The sequence below is a fragment of the Peromyscus maniculatus genome, chromosome 2, assembly GCF_049852395.1.
Source record: "Peromyscus maniculatus bairdii isolate BWxNUB_F1_BW_parent chromosome 2, HU_Pman_BW_mat_3.1, whole genome shotgun sequence".
NCBI lineage: Eukaryota > Metazoa > Chordata > Mammalia > Rodentia > Cricetidae > Peromyscus > Peromyscus maniculatus.
In genome coordinates, this window is record NC_134853.1 from 123,521,970 (window position 1) to 123,543,599 (window position 21,630).

Sequence of the window (21,630 nt, forward strand, 5' to 3'; positions counted from 1 at the left end):
TGTTTTAGCAGGGGACAAGATGCATCAGAGTGAGTCTGGATGCTGTCAATTGCTTTGTGCCTCAAGCCCACGTGACTCCAGTGTTGGATTCCCCTTGAATATTCTAGACGGTGTGTCCTTTTTTTCCCTCCCTTCATGCAGATCTCTTTATCTCAACATGCTTAAGACCTCTCAGGTAGAGTTTGGAGATACAGGAACTAGGGAGCTAGAGGCCAGCCTTTTCTCAAAAAGCACCTTCAAAAGTTTTATCTGAGTTTGACATGGTGGCACACACCTATAACCACCCCCCCACCCCACCCCACCCACCCCCCCGCACTTGGGAGGCTGAGGCAGGATTTCCATGAGTTCAAGGGCAGCCTGGGCTACAGAGTAAGATCTCAACTACCACCCACCCTGACACACACGAGCCATTATATAGTAGGAAAAATATTCAACTGGAGACAGACACGCTCATATTAAATCTTGGTGACATTTTGAACCCTAGGTTTTATGTGAGTCCCGTGTTCTCTCAGATCCTGTGGCTGCCCGCATCTAAAATGCAGATGGATAATCCTCTCCAGCAGTCCTGACTCAATGGTTGACTAGATGAGGCCTGTGAGCCAGGCGACTAGCACTAGAGCAGCTCACTGTAGGAACTGTGGTTTTTTTATTTTTTTTCTTCAGCATCATTACTAATGGCCAAGCTCTATCTCTGTTACTGCAATAATTGAATTTTTATCTTTTTTTTTCTCCTCCTATTCCAGTTTGAAAGCTTCAGGCCCAGCAAGATCATTGTGGCTATTTGTAATAGAAAAAGAAATTTGAATGACTAGACCAGCCAGGGAAAAATTAGGAAGGTTGCCTAGGGAGACATGACAGGAGGGCTTGGATGATTGACTCTAATTTAGAGCATCCCTCACTGTGGGTCCAAGGACCAATACTGTGTGTTTTAAGCCTGACACTGCCTCTGCTTCCTTCAAGGTGTGAAGTCATTTGTTGGATATTTGATGAAGAGTCACCAGATGCTTGGTGCATCTGGGTCATCTCAGCCATGATGGCTTGTTCTGTGTCATTATATAGTATGCAAAAGATGTATTGATATAGAATAAGGGACTTGTCGTGACACTCATAGATCCATTTAGGAAGGCTGGAAACTCCCTGGACTTAATATACACAAGTTGGCAAATATCCATTCATGTCTGTATTTCCTGAGGACAGAATTTAAAGCTTTTTTTTTTAATCCTGAAGGGAGTGTGTGACCAAAAAGAGAATAAGAGCTATTGCACCATGGATAAGAACCTTGTTTATTGTGGTGTAGAGAGACCACTTTCATGAGCATGAAATTTCCTGCAATTTCAAGATAGGCACCATCAAAAAAAAAAAAAAACAGGATTAGAGCCCTGCATTGTGCTATATGTCATACTGGACCTTGACTCTATCTGTTTCTGGATAGAGTTAACAGACATTCCGAAATCCCTCTTAAAAGTTGGTAAGACTCATTGGAGTTTGGCATATGCTCCTAACCATAAACTCACTACCAGCCTCTAATACTTCAAAACAAGTACTGCCTTTTCTGCAAATGACTAAGCTCCATGACACTAAGCTACCACAGCCTGGAGTTTCCTCCTGAGTTAATTCAGAGATGGAAACAGTACATTTTCTTCCCCAGCCCAGACTGCAAGACTTGAGTCTAGTCTCCAAAGCCTGAAAGGCCTGCAATGACACCCTCTTTCCACTAGGGGACGCTTTGGCAAAGATGCCTTTTAGCCTCTTCAGTAGTTTGAGAGAAGCCAACTCCTAAGGTTTGCACTTGGTAAAATGCAGGTTTTTTTTCAACCACTGGCAGTTCTTGCTATACTTTTGTTTCCTTCTAAATTTAAATTTCCTCCTCTATAATAATTAGCAAGAAAACCAAACAGCAAAGATGAGGCCAGGGATACTGGAAGGGGAGGACAAGAAAGTATAAGGGTCTCAGCAGGGAGCAGACAGCCAGTTCAGCTCCCATATGGTTGGTGTTGTGTACCCCATTGCTCTATCTTCAACCACTTGGCAAAAAAGAACGTAAGTGCTTAACACACAGGCTGCACACTTCTCTGTCTTCTGTAAAATCGATGCTATCATTTTTAATATGACAATGCTTGAAAAAAGTGTGGTGTGTTTGCAATTCCTTAAGACGATGTACTCTTGTTATAGTAACTCATTTTATTGTTTTTAAAGTGTTTGTTGTGCATATGAATTGCATGTGGTATTGTGTTACATGAAGACATTTTCATACAAGCATACATTTTATGGTGAGCGTTCTTAGTTCACAGAATTTGTATTGACAAACTAAGACCTTTTTAAGGGTCCACTAGCCATATCAGTATTTCTAAAAGGCAGTGTGCATACCATTAGCCCCTCATGTTCACAGGGAGTATCTGGGAGTCAACCAACCACAGATGAAAAATATGTCTGAAAGATAGCAATATAGTAACAAAAATAATATAAATTAAAAACAATATAATGACTATACTCCTTGTACTTGCATTGTACTGGGTCCTATAAGTAATGCAGAGATGATATGGAGTATGCAGGAAGGTTGTAATAAGTTTAAATTGATGCACTATTTTATATAAGGCCCTTGGGCATCTGTGAATTTTGATCTCTGAAGGGGATCCTGGACCCAATCTCCACAGACACTAAGAAATGACTGTAAAGTTACATGTATATACATGCAAAGTGTATACACAGATAAACTTATATTAAGCTAAAGTCATCAAACATGAGAACTGTATGCATTATTTTTGGGTCACTAACTCAAACTCTTGACAGAAATTTAAAGGTGGGGATTTTTTCTGGCTCCAGTCCATTAGAGTTGGAAATGCATGGCAGACCAGCTCCCTCAGTGAGGGTAACAGCGTGTTAATACATCAGCCTACAGGAAACAGAAAGCAAGCCAGACCCAGAAATGGGCATAACCTGTGAAGACCAACCTCTAATGACCTACTTCTGTCTTTCAAAGGTTCCACACCCTTCAAAATAGCATAACAGACAGGCGAGCAAGGATACATAACCTGAGTGTGTGGGAGTTACTCTGGGTTCAAACTGTAACAACAACCTGATTGTTGGTTATTCTTTGGTTTTGTCTTTTGAGCTGGGGTCTCCCCTGTAGCTTTGGCTTGCCTGGGACTCCCTCTCTCTACCAGGCTAGCCTGGCACTCATGGAGATCTGCCTGTCTCTGCCCCACTGAGTGTTGGGATAAAATGTTGGTGAGCACCACCGTGCCCAGCTTTAATCTTTGATGGTGAAGAGTGGCAGTTTTGTAACTGTGTCAAACAATCTAACAGTGCTTTTTATATTTGTCATTATTTAGAACATTGGTTCTCAATCTGTGGTTTCTGACCCCCTTGGGTTGAACAGATCACATGGGTCGCAGATGAGTTATCTTGCATATCAGGTTATTTACATTGCAATTCATAACAGTAGCAAAATTATAGTTATAAAGTAGCAACAAAAATAATTTTATGATTGGGGGCCTTGACAAACTGAGGAACTGTATTAAAGAGTCACAGCATTAGGAAGGTTGAGAATCACTGGTTTAGAATATTAATGAATGCCCTAGGCAGTAATTCATAGAGATTAGGGACACTGCTGCTACACTCTGGGCTGGTGCAGGAGCATCAAAGCCTTTGGTTGTCTAAGGTATGTAATGTGCCACTTCCTGTCTGGCAGCTACCATCCCTATAGATGTTTAACTATGCCCCTTTGAATCATTCTAATTCGGGACTGCATTTCTAGTTTGAAAACGGAGATTTACAAGAGCAGGCTATCTGCTCATAAAGAAAGGACCTGGCATGAGTCTGATTTAGAAAATATAATCAAATTACTGAGACTAAGTCCAGCTATAAAATAACTAGCGTCACTGGAGTTGTGATTCACTTTGTTGCGATAACACTATTCGGATAAATTGGGGGTTCTGCCTGCTCTTCCAGACATCTCAAAAGTAATGAGACATATTTATCTGAGAAATAGAAATAAAAACAGTGTTAAAACCAAAACAAAACCACTCAGTATAGAGTTCTACAGAAGACAGATATGTTGTGTTCTTTCTCTTTATGCAAGTAGAAGGATTTTTCATATTACTATACTTATTTATCATGTACACACGTTTAATGATGGAACATGATAAAACACAGGGAACCCATCCAAGGGGATGAGTGCATGTAGACTCATGGTTTTTTAGGTGTGGGTCTTCTGCTGTAATCTCCCTCAACTTGGGCTTTGCTCATCCATTACCAAGCCACACATTGACCTCTATGCCAACACTCTGCACAGTGACTACTGGTACGTTATGTCATGCTATTTCTCCTTTCTAGTGTTTTCTTAGAAGCTGATGAAAAGTCCATTTCCAAGAAAAATTTTTACTTAAAACTGTCACTTGGGGCAGGAATGAAGATTTCTAAAGTCTTCTTCATCAATTTCCACGGGAAAGATTCAGTAAACTATGCTACAGATGTGTAATGGTTTTAATTCCAGAAAGGATTTCTACTTTCCATTTTCTATTCAGACTTGATTTCTAGAAAACATCGATTGTGATGAGCTATTTATGTTGCTACACTTGCTACATGCAAGAATAATTTGCTCTTTGTTGCCAACCCATGAGAGAAGAACGGTCTTATGGATTTTACTTGGAGAGAGCAGAGCACCGGTTCTGAATGATGAGAAGGTGAACAATGTTGCTTGCGGTTTTCCATGTGAACATTTGTGGTCATGGAGGCATTCATCAGGATTCATAGAACCTTAAAGCTAATGTTTCCCAACAGCAAACGCTAGATGTAACATCAACACAAGGCTTGTGAGGGGAAATGGAACTCTCTCTCCTCAGCAGTTTAATGTAGAAAGACACCTTGCTGTTGGAACTGAATTGTATACTTTACTTTTATATTGTGTGTGTGTGTGTGTGTGTGTGTGTGTGTGTGTGTGTGTGTGTATACATACCTCTGCAGCTTATTATTTTCTTACCCTCAATTAAAATGATAATAAAAATTATACAAATAAATGATGAATTTACTGTTGGTTCTCTCTAGATACAAATATATCTTCTCATTTGCTACTGTAGTTATTTGATGTATATATTTTACAGTTACAGAAACTTTGATTCTTGAGAAATGAATTTTTTTTTAAAAAATAGCATACAGCTAGTCCATGGCAAAGCTAGAATCAGATATCAGATCTGATTGCAAAAGTGTAACAAAACTGACGGATTTGAGTTTAAGAATCACATAGGACTGCCAAAGGTGACAATGATACACATCCTGTCACTACTGGAAAGTGCTTATGAGCTACAAAATGCTCTAGTATTCAGCTGTTCCGGAAAATTAAGTGCTTTAGTGAGAGTTTGTGCTTCTTCATGAATGCAGATCATAACTCAAATGCTTGTTTTCAAATAATTATGTATCATAGTACTTTGCTTTTTGATGAAGGAAACACTAGTCTCTTGCTTATCGTAATGGCCACCCTACAAATGAATTCCTTTATCCTGGAGCTTTTTGGTCCTGGGTAATAGACATTACTGGTGGGAGGAACAAATACATTTTTGATATATTTTTACTCTAAAGCTTTCAAAGACTGCCCTTTACATCTAAATGATAACATCTTAATCTCTACCCTCACGAATTTGCATCACGGGGGACTGGAGAGATGGCTCAGTGGTTAAGAGCACTGACTACTCTTCCAGAGGTCCTGAGTTCAATTCCCAGCAACCACATAGTGGCTGACAACCACCTGTAATGAGATCATGGTGTCCTGAAAGGACACATGCAGACAGAACACTGTATGTATAATAAATTTTTAAAAAAAGGATTTGCATCTCATGTTCCTCTCCAACACCATGCAGTTGTTGTAGCTCTTACCTGAAAAGTAGATGAGGAGGTGCTAAAGTGAGTGGCAGCCACCTGTTGAGAAGGGGTGTTGAGGAGGGAGAAATTAAGCTCTTATCTTATAAGTCACAAGTCATAGAAGACACTGCCACCAAGCTTAGAAGGGTTTCTGGTACATGATAGAGGTTCCCCAGGTCCCTTTTCCATCAGCCACTGAGAAGAAGGTGGAGAGATCTTCAGATAGAGATAGCCCATACTTCAGAGCTTGTACGACTAAACACTGAGTGAAGCAGACATCCCTGCCCAGTACTGGAAAACAGTGAAAATAATACTGACTGGCAATGGGAAATTTCCATTCTGAGACTGCTGTGGTGTGTGTGTGTGTGTGTGTGTGTGTGTGTGTGTGTGTGTGTGTGTGTGTGTGCAGGATCCAATAATCATTGGTAGTATAACAAGCATGTATTTCAATATTTGTAATACAAGATCTATACATATAAAATAATATTTCACCCAAGAAAATGCTGAAGAGATGGAGTAATAAATATGAACGCCTATAAAAAGGTTCTGTTTCCTGGGAAGATCACAAGAAAACAAGTTTTCTTTGCAACCTTATGGGCTTATGGCATCCAACAGAAGCAGTTTCCTGACAGTTGTCATTGGACACTGTCCCTGGGGAGATGTGAATGTCTACCCACCCCACGTAGGGAAGTGCCCGAAGTAAAGATACCACCACAGTCCCACTGGAGTCCCACCAATGGGTTCTTATTGGGCTTAGTTATCAGAATACGAGTGAGGGGTTTCTTACAGGAGCAGGAATGACTCTGAGACAGCTCCATCACTGGCGCCGACCCCAGCACGGGTAACAGCTCACAAAAGCTGGGGACCAGGAGCTCACTGTGTAACCTGCAGGCACTCAGCATGTTGGAAAGCATCCTTCCCCAGGGCTCAGTTGGTCTGGGCCTCTTCCAGGAACACATCTGCTGTCTGCTTCTTCTGGATTGCTAGTCTGGTCTATGCTTCTTCCAGGTATCTGGGCTTGTCTGAGATTGACTCGCAGCAACCATTGCTGCTTATATATTCTTAGGAAGGGGAGGAGCCTAGATTATCTGGTCAGTTTCAGGGACTTCCTGAAGCTATTTTGAGTTATCTACTTCCTGTCTCCTTCCCTCGGGATGGAATGTTTTGTGCTCCCTTAGACCATCTTGTTGCGTCTCCCCTTGTAAACAGCCTGCCCTAAAGTACCCTGTTGTTTCCTTTCCCTTTCACATCCTTTCAGAACTCTCAGAAGCTTCCCAGTCTTAACCTCAGAGGAAACTGCTACACAACAACAGGGAACTTTTGCATGTGTGAATTTTGTTACCAAAGGAGGGGAGATGGAGGAAAATGATCATTTTATTATAAGTCTTTCAAACAGGATCAATCCACATGTATCCCGGAAAACTTTAAAATCTCCCAAGAGAGCCTAGAGTTAAACTCTGTGTGTGTGTGTGTGCAAGTGCACATGTATGTGCAGGTACATGGGAGGACAGATAGCAACCTCAAGTGTCACTCCTTAAGAACTGTCTACTCTGGTTTTGGGGGGGTTGTTTGGTTAGTTTTGAGACAGGTCTCACCTAGAACAACTAACCATCTCCCTGTGTCTGCCTCACCAACACTGCCTTGTAGGCTGCCACCCTGGCATTTTACACGTTGTGGGGACTGAACTCACGTCCTCACCCTTGGACAGCAAACACACAGCCATCTCTCTGGCTAGCCCTGTTTAACTCCTTTGCGAATGTTTTTGTTTGTTCTTTACTGCCGTGTCTATTTATCTGGCAGTTGATCTGCTGAAAGAATTATCCATGCTGTTAGGTTCCTAATTTGTAAGCTAATCCCATTTCTTTTCAGAAGTTAGCTCCCTATATCTTTGGATTAAATAACTCTATCCAGGAGCCTGTGATATTTGGAATGTGGCAGCATCCCGTATCTCACCTTTCCCTTTGCTATCGGCTTCTATCTGGGTAAGGTAGACTTAACCACTTTCAATTGACCTCTGAAACATTTTTTCCAAAGCATAGAGTGGGAAATATGGTAACCAATCTTAGATCTACCAGAGGGCCTCTTCCACTCTGGATGAAACACATCGGGTTACAGCTTACAAAAACATTTTCCGTTATCATCCAGTTTACTTTCTTTTGGCCTCTTTTTCTGCTTGAATGAGGTTTTTTTTTTATTTCTCTTTCAAAAGGAGGTATTTGATTAGTTATAATTCAATTGAGTTTTTCTGTTTATGCCTCAAAACCAGAATTTATTTGTGCAAAGCCTTAGAAGTCAGTGCTGTCCATATGCCGCATGTCACAGATAGGTTGGGGGAGGTTTGCAGGTGCCAAGGAGAATCAACAAATGTGAAAGGACAGAGAGAGGACAAAAGAAAGTGTTTTATACATCAAGGTTCTAGTGGGATGAGTTATATAAATTTGAGCATCAGAAGTGTTGCTCTCCAAGCAAGAGCCCGTGGCTGACAGAAAGCTAGAAGTAGGAAGCGCCATATGCCATGCACAGTGCCTCTTGCTCTAGGGGAGCCATACTGGATGGCTTGCAGGTCACAGTGGGAAGACTGGCTGACGGATAAAGTTGTCATCAGTGCTAGAGACTTCATCCACACTACTGTTTTCTAGCTCTTCCGGAAACACACATTCCTTATTGTCCTTTCTCACTTGATGTTTATGGTGACTGTTACGTGGCTGTGTCTCTTGAGAGTGACTTCTGATTTGTCGTGTGTTGTAACCAAGGCAAAGTGGAGATTTTGAAATTCAAATTAGTTTCAAATTTTGCTTTTTTTTTTATTATTTCTAGAGAAATAAAGCTGCAGAGCTTCTGGCAATGGTGAATCGGGTGTTTAGCTGCCCCTGTGTCATCATTTAGAATACCTGAGTTTGTTTGACAACTGTCAACACGTCAAGATAGGCAAGAAAAGTCTGGAGAAAGTGATGCCCAGTATGATTCAGGTCCTACTCAGATTCTTACAGCATTAAAAAACTTTAAAAAACAAAAAACCTTTATAATTCTCAGCTGAGAAAATGGAGACTCAGAGAGATTGAGCAGCCTGTCCCTGAAGGCAGTAGGGAAATCATTGAACCCAAGTCGAGACTCAAAGCCCCCACTTTTCTTCCCAGCTGAGCAGGCTGCTGGAGAGTCTCAGCACTGTGCTGACAGCTTATCGGAGGTCGTCCACCTGCTTCAAATCCTGATCACCCATCTCCCCAATTCCATTAGCACTAGCCCAGCAAATCTGACCTTTGGTATCAAATGTATTCTGTGACTATCTTCTAACATTTCCTTCTATGTCACTAAAAGGTCAAATATTTCTCTCTGGAAAAAAAGCCTTGTTTAACAACTTGAAGTTCTTCATTGCCTTTGGGATTCTCCCTTTCAGTGTCTCAACACGAATTTCCAGATACAGAACTTGAACTTGCTGTTTGTTCATGTCAGGCTTCTGTGGTCCACTGCAGTTGGACAGTCACTGGGCTTTTTCCCAATGGGCTTAGCTCAGAACGTCGTGTAAACAGGCTTTGGCTTACCAAGTACAAAGGTCCCTAGAACTTCCTTTGATCACCGAAATGTCAAACTAGAACATTCAGACCAAACAAGACATCCCTACCAACTTGGACTAATTCCTCTGGTTAAAATTGCAGATATAGAGAGCAGCTAGTAGACATGTAAGTGATGGCTGTAACATGTAGCATCTATACACAAACTGGTTACTTCTAAACACTGATCTCAACTCCTTCTGCTTCCTAACATTCACTTTTAATAACCATCTCCCACATTCTAGGCAGCAGTGTAAGCCCTGGTAATCAAAATAAAAAAATCATGGGAGGGACTATCTTAAATGACATGGAGAATTGAGGTAATATATATATATTTTTTTTTTTGGAACAGTCTGAACTGAAGCACAGTGCTTGGCTTGTACTTAAAACAGAAGGGAGGGCTGGGATTTTAACTCCATGGAAGAGTACCTCTCTAACCTGTCTGAGGACCTAAGTGCAATTCCCAAGTTCCTGACGTACAAAGCCCGGGCATCTTTCCTGAGGTACCGTAGTCATCATAATGAACACGCATTGCCATGCTGGAGTTACCATCTGCATGAGGCATCATGCCCAGGGCAATTAAATTTGCCTGTTTTTTATTACTGAGACTAAATGCTTGGCCTAGGTTCATGCAGAAAATAAGTAATTCCATTACATGTGATTCACCTTTAAGTAACCCTCGACATTGATGAAGACTGCAGCTGAAAATTCCCATTTGTTACAGAAAGTATCGATTTAGCCAACCTTTATTAGCTTCCCTCTGTTTACTGAGAAACACAAAGATTTCAACATGCAAAATATAGTCTTTAGTTTTAATTAATGCACAGCTCAATTTTCCTAGAAGTCTTTCCATTTAAAAAAAAAATCACATTGGAGGGGACATTCCTTTTGGTAAGAAGGCAAGAATAGTTGTAAAGGCTTAGAGAAAGATATTCCAAGGATAAGAGGAACCAAGACTCAGTCTGGCAGAGGGGGTCTATAGAATGCAGTTCGGCTGCTGCTGTGTGGTGACCTGCCCGGTCTGATTTCTTCTAACATCCCAGGGCATGTGATGGGCATGACTATGATTGCTACCTTCTAGCATTTGGACCAAGGCAAAGTAGTTCCTTCCTGTTGGATTTCTATCCATGCCTCACATCCAGGGTGAGGAAGACTCAGAGATGGAAAGCCAACAACACAGTTCTTAGATTCTCTCTCCAGCAAGCCCCAAGGATCCACCCATCTTCACCTCCTGAACTAGGGTCCCAAGTGCATACCTGGCTGGCTTGTGTTGTTTTCCTTATTATTTGTTTTTGGTTTGTTTTTTGGAACATGGGGGTCCCTTCCCCCATGGGTTCTGGAGATTGAACTCAGGTCCTCATTTTATTAACTCCCCTGATGTATATTCTTAAAGCCAGAAAGTTCTCATATGTTTTGTGTTGTTCAGTTTGTTTTTTAATTAGCTAACAGGTGCTTCAGAGAAAACACCAATCAGCACAATAATTTGTATTTCAAATTCAATTTTTACAAAGTATTTAAAGGACTTACTTGCTTTTAACCTGTAACCAATCATAAGGAATGTCTTTAAGGACAAAGGAGGGGACTTGATCTCTGGCTTTTGTAGGTAGTCTGGGGAGAAAGTAGGAATTGATTCCTGACACCTGACATGTAGATGGTGCAAATGCTGGTCCTCATGGCAGTGCACCCACTATAAGACATACAGCATCTTCCCTTCCACCCAGGCTGGGCCAAGCAAGTCTCAGAGTGACTCCTGCCTGCACCTGTTGTGGAGCATGAGGAAAAGGACCTTCGGGCTACAAGATCCATTCCTCTTGAAGAGCCACTACCTGGGACTTATGCAAAGAATAAACCTTCAGGCATTGCTAATGTTTGCATATAGTTAGTGTAATCTTTAGAAAGAATATATGTTACCTGGCTTAGATGACGCCAAGTTAGTCATTACTAATCCTCACAGCAGAAAGGCTTTGACAGCAAATCATTCAGGGCATCTCCACTGAACAAGAACAAGATGGAGAGCAACATCACAATGTGTCTCTAATGAGGAGAACATCTGTTATGTATCAAAAAAGGTTTGAAGAAGCAGCTTAGATAGGACTCTGGAGATGCAGAAACATACCAACGTTGAACATGATGCAGATACCAATGGACAGTGTAGCTCAGTATATGATGTAACTATATGACAGATCAGCAAATGGCTGGCACAAGAGCTACAGGGACTCCTGTGAGACAAGGGAAACAGCTAGAATGTCTTCTCACTTTATGGTGTCTCATCTTAATGGTACATCCTGTAGAGGGATGTCTCTGTGCGACAATGAAAACTGTAAAGATAGTCTCAGTAACTCTTCAGATTACGTATCTTTCTGATCAGCACTTCTTAAAACTCTGCAAAAGAGACACAAAAACAGCACTGTGGTCCCCCAGTTAGGTAACTGAGGCTTCATTGTGATCCAAGAGCACTGCCTGGCAGTGAATAGGCACGAGATGGAGAGCCAAGTCCCAGTGAGTCTTTGATGTAGAAAAATGGTGTGTGGAAGGCAAGTGTGGCTGCACGAAGCAATAGAGGCCATGCAAGATCTTGACCCAGAATAGAACAAATCATTCTGTTTCAACAGTAGTGATGAGCCTCACACCAGTTGAACCAGGTTAAGTGTGGGTTAGAAAACAGAGGGAAGACCCTCACACACAATGAAACTGACCTTCGTACACATGAAGCTGAACAGCCTCAAGTTCTAGAGGGAAAAGGAGCCTGCAAATCTGAGGACTGGAAGGAAGGTTTGGTGCCACACAGATCAGGGCAACAAGCAGAAGGAGCCACAGAAACAAGAGCTCCCAAAGAACCATCCCAAGATGCAACAAACTATCAGGAAGGGACAGCTGTAAAATTCCCGGTTCAGAGTCATACAGGTACAGCATGGCAGACAGCTTCATGGCAGAGTTGTCAGCTCCCACCTCAGGGGGAAGGGCTGACAGCAGTCTTGATAGCACTGGCTAGCAGAGCAGCTCACCTTGTCCGTAAAGGGAGAGTTTTGAGCAAGGAAGCAGTTTAACAGAAGCTAAGATAAGCAATTAGCTGGAGGAGATGGTTTGCACAACAGAGGCTAAGTTAGCTGGGGCATCTTGATCTCAGGCTCCTAGAATAGACTTGGGTAATTTCCCATTGGATTTTCCATCAAGACCAAATTTTAGTTAAGCCTAAAATGGCTTCAGTAATACAAGATGAAGAAACCTCTGCACTGTCTTGCCCTGTCTCATTGGCACCCTCTATTTTGGCTGGGGACCTGCAGACAATGCCAGAATGCTTTGCTCTCTTTTCTTCCCCTGAATGTGATCATCAATAGTGACAACACTGGTATCTCTGTGGGAACAGTGCTAGAAAGTGGCAACTACAAAGTTTGGACTCAGAATGAATGCAAGTTCAAAGTGGAATGTTGTTTTTTCTGTCTAGTGCTGCTGGCTAAAATGTTTAGTATTGTGCCAAACAACATTCATTTCTGATGTTTTGCAAGCACATATTTTTCTTCTATAGTCTGTATAGGATTTTCGTTATTACTGGTATCAAGGTCATAGGTTATGAAATTCACATACACACACACACACACACACACACACACACACACACACACACACAGTCAGTGGTGACAGACAGAAGCCCAACTCCATACTGTCACCTGCAGCCTAAGGTGTTCCCTTGCCCTATAGGGACCTAAACTCAGACAAAACCAAGATTCTTGGCCACATTGTTACAGTAGTCTTGGAAAGCATTCATATGTGAAATCCTCAGATAATATTTTTTAAAGTTACTTCAGCTGTCCCTATCACCTCTCCAGAAGACCACCCCTGAATCTGATTCACCTGAATTCATGAGAAGGAGATAGGGAGGAATAATTATCTAATGAGACAATATACTTGACCTTCCCAGAAACTGCTGCCATACCGTTGCTTCCCGATGCTAATCCTGCTTCCCGATGCTAATCCTTCCCAGCTCTGCTAATCCTGCCTCCTTTCAGAGTTACTTGGGAAGTATAAGTCTTCCTTTTCTTTTCAGTATTGATCATCATGCTTTCCTGGACAGTGGGCTTTCTCTTTTCTGAAGCTAACAGTGCTCTTCACGTTCTGCCATGACACATAACTGCTTTTTGTCATCTATCTACTTGCTGACTGACTTCTATTCCCTGTTGTTTTTCTTAAACTACTAAAATTGCCCCCACACTTCCTTCTGGGTCCATTTTTTAAAATTCTTTTATTAATAAACCAGGATCTTATGAAAGGGAACACCAGTTTCCCAGATAATATATAGCATTCAACATGGGGCTTTCCCAAAGTTTCCTGTAACATGGCAACCCAGTCGGAATCTGAGAACAAAACATGTGAGCATATTTCAAGATTCTGGTCTCCCACATCCTTCGTCCGTCACTGCTATTCTCTCAGTTCTGTGGATATGCCTCTTCTTTAAGATTGTTGAGCAAATGGCTTTAAGCCTGCCCTGTCCTTCACCAAGGAGAATCAACACCCCACATGGAGTGGTAATATCATTGTATTTACCTTCTGGGCTTCTGAGACCAGATCAAAGAAGCAAGCAATAGAATAAAGTGTTTCTGGAAGCTTCATATATACCTGATGGAGGAAAGTGTGTGTTCTTGGCAAATTCTCGTGGAAACACCTTTCTTCATAGTGGAGGTCACAAATTTGTAACTGCTTCCAGTTATGTCCCTTTTGACATTACAACACAACATCGTTATCTACAGGGGAGAATAACAATTAATTTTTTTTTAATCACCAAAAATTATCTCAAAACATTTTAAACAAATGATTTTGTGTTGATTGGCATATGTAACTATTCAGGTCTCAAACTTTTGAGACTATCTTTTTCCTGGAAAATAGGTAACTCAGGACATTCACGATCTACTTCACATTGGCTGTTGCCCAAGTATGTTAGTCCAGGGCATGACGGTCCTGTTGCTAATACAGGATTACCTGAAATCTGAAAGTTATGGGTACTTCCTGGTCTGTTTGGGAGTACGTGCTGTCTCTTATAGGTAGAGTTAGAGAATACAAAACTTGAAAATACAAGTTAGTAATGGTTTTGTGATGTGCCCCCTTAAGTTATCAGGAGTGATTCATGAGTACAGCGATCATCATGAACCTAAAGCTAAATTGGAAACAGCAAGAGGCTAAAACCTGGGGTAAATGGTAAGAAGAAAATGAAGATTATGTAACTATGGTATTTGTCCCAAGAGGGGAATAAGACAGAACAGAGATGAGAGAGAGAGATTGTAACAAAGAGAATTGAAAATGGAATGGGGTGGGGGCAAGCATTCCTAAATATTATGAATAGTTTGAAATGTCAGCCAGTTCCCCTATAAACTTATTATGTGAAGAGTAAAGGAGAACAGTTTTGTGTGGGAAATGGTTTTTAAAAAGAGCATTGACATTTTAAAGATCTAAACATCTTAAATAGAATGAATATTAAATGCAAAATTGAGCTGCACAGAGACATTTTGGAAACTATATTTGAGTAGTATCCTTAGAGACAGCTAATGAGTGACTCAGAGAGTCTCGGCTGACTCACAGGCCTTGAGAAAGACAATAGCAAATGCCTGATTTCGTCTATTTTTCTGGTTGTACTTCCTGCCAAACAAATCCTGCAGTATCAGTGACCATATTTTTGTTTGTTTGGTTGGTTGGGGTTTTTGTTTGGTTTTGTTTTTGTTTTTGAGAGAGGGCCTCACTTTGCAATCCAGGCTGGCTTCGAACTTTCACCAATCCCCCTGTCTCAGCCTCCCAACTGCTAAGATAATAGGGATAAGCGACCTGCCCATCGATATCAGGTTGGTTTTTAGTTCCTATCTCTCAGTACAGCTTTCCCCACAGTTCTGATTACACAGGCCTCTTCTATGGTGAAACAGCACTTGCTAACATCAGAAAGCCCAGCCACGTGCGCACCTGTGGAGCATATAGGAGATGGGAGGTCTCAACAGGTCCTTGATGGCGTAAGCATGGAAGACCCAAACTTGGCTTGGTTCATAAGCATGGAAGGGGCCCTCTTGCCTCACTTCTGCCTGAATGGTACTTTCTTGGAGCCTAACTCTAATCAGCAAATGTTGTCTGATACCTCTGCAAAATGGGTAGGCAGGACTGGGCATCCCTGGCCTCTAGGCTAGGAAGGCTCACAATCATCAGAGAATCTGAAATCGCTGATGAGTGGCACCACTGACATGTTCATAATTATAAGAGCACCAGTAAGATGGACAGGCCCTATCAGCATGTGGCATTGGGGCTCTACCTTCAAGGATGAATTGAAATTTTGAGTGCTGGCAAAATAAGCAGTGAATTTCAACCAGAGATGAAGATCCTGAGGAAGAGATGCTGAGGTACCAGTGTTACAGTATGCTCAGAGAATAGTTAATATTCTAACCTAGCCCTGATGCTAAAGATGAGATGGGAATGCAGGGCGAGACATGGGGAGAGGGGTGTGCATAGCTCTCCTAGTATGGCTCATCTTCTCTGCGATTTAGGATTATCCAGTCTCAAGTACAGATCCACCCTGGAAATGGCTATTCTAAATCTGTGATTCAGTTTCTTGGCAAAGTCTTGATCTTCCTGATGAATAACAGTAATCTAAGAAAAGCCTGTGATCCTTCCCAGTTACGGCATCCTTATGTTGCTTATGAGTCTAAGAACTTCCCCTGCCGAGGCCCTCATAAACACCTGTTGAAACTCCAGTAATGAATCATCTTCACATATTCACATGCACACACATATGCTGACACTGTTTTCTGAATATACAAATTGAACAGCTATATAGCAACTTTCCCTTTTCTTTTCAGAACTGGTGATTGAACCCCTGTGGGTCTAGACTCCTTGGAGGTCAAATGACCCTTTCATAGGCGACACCTAAGGCCATCAGAAAGCACCGATATTTACATTACAATTCATAGCAGTAGCAAAATGACAGTCATGAAGTAGCAATGAAAATAGTTGTATTGTTGGGGGTCACCACACCATGAGGAACTGTATTAAAGGGTTGCAGCATTAGGAAGGTTGAAAACCAGTGCTCTAGGGCATGGTCTGTGCTAGGCAGGTGCTCCACCACTGAGCCATATCCCTAATATCCCTAGTCATTTTTTCCTTTACTTTTTTTTTTCTAAAAAAATAAAATCTTTGAGACAGAGTCTCACGGAGTTGCCCAAACTGATCCTGAATTCACTCTGTAGCAAAGAAGGGGCACTGGATTTGAAGCCCCCCCGCCTCTGTCTCTGGAGCAGTGTGCATTGTAGAGTTCATCGGGCCTGGCTGCACCTTCCAGGATTCATTCACCTGTGCTTCTGGTTGTTTTCTGACCCTTTGCTGTTTTCCCACAGGACTGAAAAAACGTACACGGAAGGCCTTTGGAATACGGAAGAAAGAAAAGGACACTGACTCTACGTATGTACTCTACAGTTTGCCTCTGCGGGCAAGCTTTGCTCTAAGTCCCTGCTGTGGTTGGTCACAGACAGACACATGCTGCATAGTCTCTTTTGATAGTCTCATGTGTCTGGCTGTCTATGCTTTTCCCATTTCTGTGTCAACTGTCATTGTTCAGTACAAATACTTCTTGGATTTGTCTTTTTAAAAGGTAGAGACTTTTCATCACATATTCAGGTTTTTTTAATCATGTACTTTTTTTACTACCTTATATCTAATTTGTTACTTTCATGCAGAGAGGCAGAAAATGTGGTTATTACATTTGTAGAGGTTAAAAACACTCAGTTACACTTCTTGAGTTACCTGTATGACTTGACCCAAGAGGATAACATAATACATGTGCTGGCAGATTCGCCCTATCCCAACCCACGAACATGCCCTAGATGCCACCCAAAGCTCTTACTTGAGATCCTAACATTAGGCAGGTAGAACTGTAAAGAATAGACAGGAACCTCAGTAAGAAATCAATGCCAAAAACAATCATGGGGATGCTTTGACGTAGTTGAGCCATCATACTCAAAAATATGAATTCCCTGTGTGCCTCAGTAGACCCTGGAGAGTGTTAGTAATGTAACAAGTTCATGCCACTGTGTTCTTATTTAACCATACTGAATGCTCATTCATAAGCTAACCCTGACAAAAAACTTCAATGCATTTTCAAGCTGAACAAGTGAGATCATACATGAAGTTTGCTGGCCAAGAATATACCATCTCAGTCCTAGCTCAGTGTAAGGAGAGCACCAGCCAGTAGCTACAGTGGCTATGAAGGAATGAAAGTGTAGGTCTGCAATGACCTGCCCTGTATCCAGTAGTATCCTTCTTCACCCAGCATACCTGAAAGAGAACAATCAGGAAAATTACAATTGTGTGTTGAAAATAATGAGTTTTTATTTTCATTTTAACTAAATATTAAATCTCATCATAGGACATTTAGAATCCAAGAATATATAATTCAATCAATAGAGAATTATAAAAATTAAAGTCTTTCCTACAGTTAAATGAGGCAACATGTAAAGCGCCTACCGGGCTCCTTCACATTTAGTGGGTGTCAGCTGTTTCTATTCTGACTGGTACAGACTGATAATGATGAGCAACTAAAATGGAATTTCATAGAAAGTTGAAGGTAAGAAAGTACACATGTGGCCTGATGCTTCATGGCAGGAGGGCCTAGAGTCCAGCCTTCTAAAAGATGAGAGAATGTCTTTCACACAGATGAAATAATAAAAGGAAAAGTAAAGAGGCAGGAAATCTGGCAGGCATTTAAGACAGGGCAAATGGACAGAGAGCATGCCTGTCCAGAGCTACCGGTAAAAGCGGCGATGAGCGGCAAGGATGGTAAGTAGATGAAGTGAGATAGGAAAAGCCTTAAATTGTAAACTGAGGGCCTTCTATCCTTGCCAGTGGGTCACCTTGAACCCTTGAAATGTTGTAAGCCAAAGATGCAACAAATTGAGAAAGATTATCTTTCTGTCTAGATGCTAGATGTTAAGTCTCTTCATATTTTGCGCTTCTTATTTGGTAAATACTTCCTGGAAATTATATTTACTGGCAGTCCTGGAGTGGTTTCTAAATGGTTAAGTTAGGAATATTTTTCTGAGGATCAAATAATTTACATTGCTTCTTGATAAATTTACCATTTTCTAAATATTAACCACCAAAATAAATGCCTTACTCTCTTTTGAATTCCTGTGTTTTGCTCTGGTTCAGCTAAGAGTCTTAAGACCTTGGAAATCCTGCAGTCCTGTACGTGGCCTCAGTTTCCTCACCTATGACAATGAGCTTTCCACTAGGTGAAATCCACGTGCCCTAGAAGGCCAGACACTGAACTGCTGAGGCGTCAGCCACATCTGCCAACACCTACATTGTGCCATGTGTTATGTGGGACACTGTCGGAAGCATCTCAGAGGACCATCACAGCAGGAGCCAAGCCCTCTCCATAGCTGTCCCAGAGATTTGGGATGTCTGAAAAAGGCTAAAAACTTTCTAAAAACTCTCTCTCCTGCGCAGAGAGAGAGAGAGAGGGAGGAGGGGGGGGGGAGGCTAAATGAGCCTCAGGGCAGGCTAGGCTAATTTGCATGTAGCCAAAGCACTTCTTTTCCATTGCCAAGTCTATGAAAGTAAGTTATTCCTCATGGCTTTGCCTCGGATGCCCAGTGTCTCTCTGAGGTCTTCTAATGAGGCATTACTTTACAGAATCCCAAGTGCCTTGCCTTAACTTCTCATCTGATTGCCAAGGTACTTACAGGAGAGCAAATTAAGTATAAACTGGTTCCCCCAACAGTGATAGTTAAAGGCCACATTGTCTTGGGAAAGCTTTTGTTTCTTATGGACCCCTGCTCTCTAATTGGATCACGTATCATTCTTGGAAAAGGAATCATAAACACAAAGGGGTTAGCAGAGCGCTGTGGCAGTTTGCTTTAGCTAATGCCTATGTCAGCCTGCAATCATCAAGACCTTGTTGATGCAAACCTTTTCCAGGATTGTTGCAACTGGCGCAGGGTTGCTAAGCAACCTGCTAGAGTAGCAGCCAGCATCAGCTTAAGCTGATTGAACCTCCTCAGAGAGTATGGGTTTAAGAACCAGAGCTTCCTGATTTGATCATCATTACAGTGGCTGAGAGAGGAAGGGAGAAAGTCTGTGCTAAGTGGCAGAATATTTGGCTGCCCTGATATCCTTCTTCATTTTCACCTAATTCAATGAGGTTAGTAACAATATCTCACTTCTAGAGATGAGAAATCAGTGCCGGGTGGGGCGGGTGGGGCTAATAACTTGCTGAAGGCCATGAAGAAACAAGGCTGAGAACAGAGCCCTGCTCTAAAAAGGCAGAGATAGGAAAGACTGTAACCCAGACAACGAGCCAAAGAGAAATGGCAGTAGTTATAAGAAACAAACCTTTGAAACCAGAGGTCATGCATCCATTTCGAATGACAAGGTTTAAAATAGAACTCATTCATTTTTATGGATCTGTCACTTAAAAAAAAGGAAAAAAAAAACTTATTAAAATGAAATTACAGGTCCAAGGCACTGGTTCTCTTACAGACTGCTATATAAATTTGGCCTTATGCAAAAAGGGCAAATTAAAAGCTGCTTCTGTGTGACCCAGGGAAGGAGAAGAGTCTGTCTATTGCTGAAAGAGAAAGAACAGAGAGGAACATCAGAAACACACAGAGGGAGTGGTAGGGCAGCTGGAGAGTGTGAACTGGAGAAAAGCAAAGCAGTGAATAGAAAGAAGCAAGACATGACGAGACCCACAGAATCCTCCAATAAGGAAGCGACCTGGAGCAGCCACCAACCAGCACCCAGACATACATATGGAACCACTGTGACTCACCTGGGGTCAGTAACAGACACCAAACGGGTCCCTGCTTGGCACAGCCACCTAGGAACAGCAAGTTGGAGAGAGAATAGATGGGAAGCAAAGTCATGGCCCCAACCTAAATACGCTATGGCTGAAGAGAGTCCAGGCCAGTGCTGACTACGGGAACTCCATCAGAGCTGTGAAACGGAAACCTAGACCTGAACTCTTCCACAAATACCACAGCTGACTGGCCGGAAGAACGTGTGGAAGGCAGCACCCCCACCTCCGCCACGATGAGCAGCAGCATGGGAACACAAGAACGGTGCTAAACAGGGCAGTCTTGTCCAGCTGATGCATACGGGTCATTGGTCAGGGAAAAAGCTGGGATCCTCCAGGGAAGAGAATGCCCAGCAGCAGAGGTAAACACAAGCCCAGCCATGCCCTCCAGGCCCCCACCTAAACACTGAATGCCCTGAATGGAAAGGAGGCTCCCCCAGCACACCAGGAAGAGGTGTAATTGGATGGCTGTCGTGTCCCATTAGGAAATTCCAACAGGAAGCTGTGTCCAGCATAGAAGCCGCCTCAGCAAGGGCGGGCATCTCACTTGTTTGAATCTCTGAGGATAGTCGCCCACTCCCCACTGCAGAGCCAGCTACAGAGAAGAACCGTCAAAGGGGTGGGGGCAGCCACATCATCCCACCTAGGAAGAAGTATGAGCTGGTGATAGATTTCCTATCTCCTTTTGTTTTTCTTTGTTATTTTATTTTAATTCACATTTATCTCCATTCCTTAGTTCCTTTTAATGTAGCTCGTGCCTGGACAGGCTTTAATGTCTGTTCTCTTTTTCTGAGGCTCTTCCGTAATATTTTCTCTGTTACTCCTCACACTTCCAGCCCACTCACTGTCGCCCTTCCATACATCACTCTCTCCACGTCTTCCCTTTTACTTCTAAACTATTCATTCTCGCAGCCCTAAAATACTATAAACTACAAAGATCCTCATGTCCCTGTCTCAGAACCTTACTAGGGGGACACAAGTGTTCTGTTTTTTTTTTTTTTACTCTGTATGAATGCCAAGATTGCTGTAAATCATCATTTCTATATATGTGGTTTGCTTCCCCCACCCGAAAATAGTAATGAGGGAGAATCCAAGCAGAAACAGTTTTCTCAGAAGACCCTCATAAACTACAACAGACAAAATAAAACCGGAGTACACAAAGATTCCAACAAACAACGTACAAAACAGACCAAAGAAACAGAAAGCACGGGAGAAATGAAGCCACTCTAACCCAGCTCCTCAGAGAGAGAAAACAAGGTCTGGGTGGCTGGAACACCAGACCTCAGGCTCCGGCAGTTGTCACAGGGAACCTCAAACAGCAGATGAGTGAAGAGGGAAAATCAGGTTAGGACCTACACGAGACAGTCAGACAAGTTCATGATAGCCAGTGGGATGGAGGAAAAG

General features: G+C 42.2%; 1 protein-coding gene across 31 annotated transcripts in view; it reads left to right on the plus strand.

The window, feature by feature from the left end:
- Positions 1-21,630, plus strand: part of Sgip1 (SH3GL interacting endocytic adaptor 1) — a 199,285-nt gene that overhangs the window by 83,955 nt on the left and 93,700 nt on the right. For 28 of the 31 annotated variants that reach the window (XM_076564600.1, XM_076564588.1, XM_076564591.1 and 25 more), the window contains one exon: positions 16,769-16,832. In XM_076564600.1, coding sequence (XP_076420715.1) covers positions 16,769-16,832 — 64 coding nt within the window. Of the gene's footprint in view, positions 1-14,462; positions 14,598-16,768; positions 16,833-21,630 lie in introns of those variants that run through there. The other 3 variants (XM_076564592.1, XM_076564593.1, XM_076564595.1) reach the window with 1 other exon arrangement.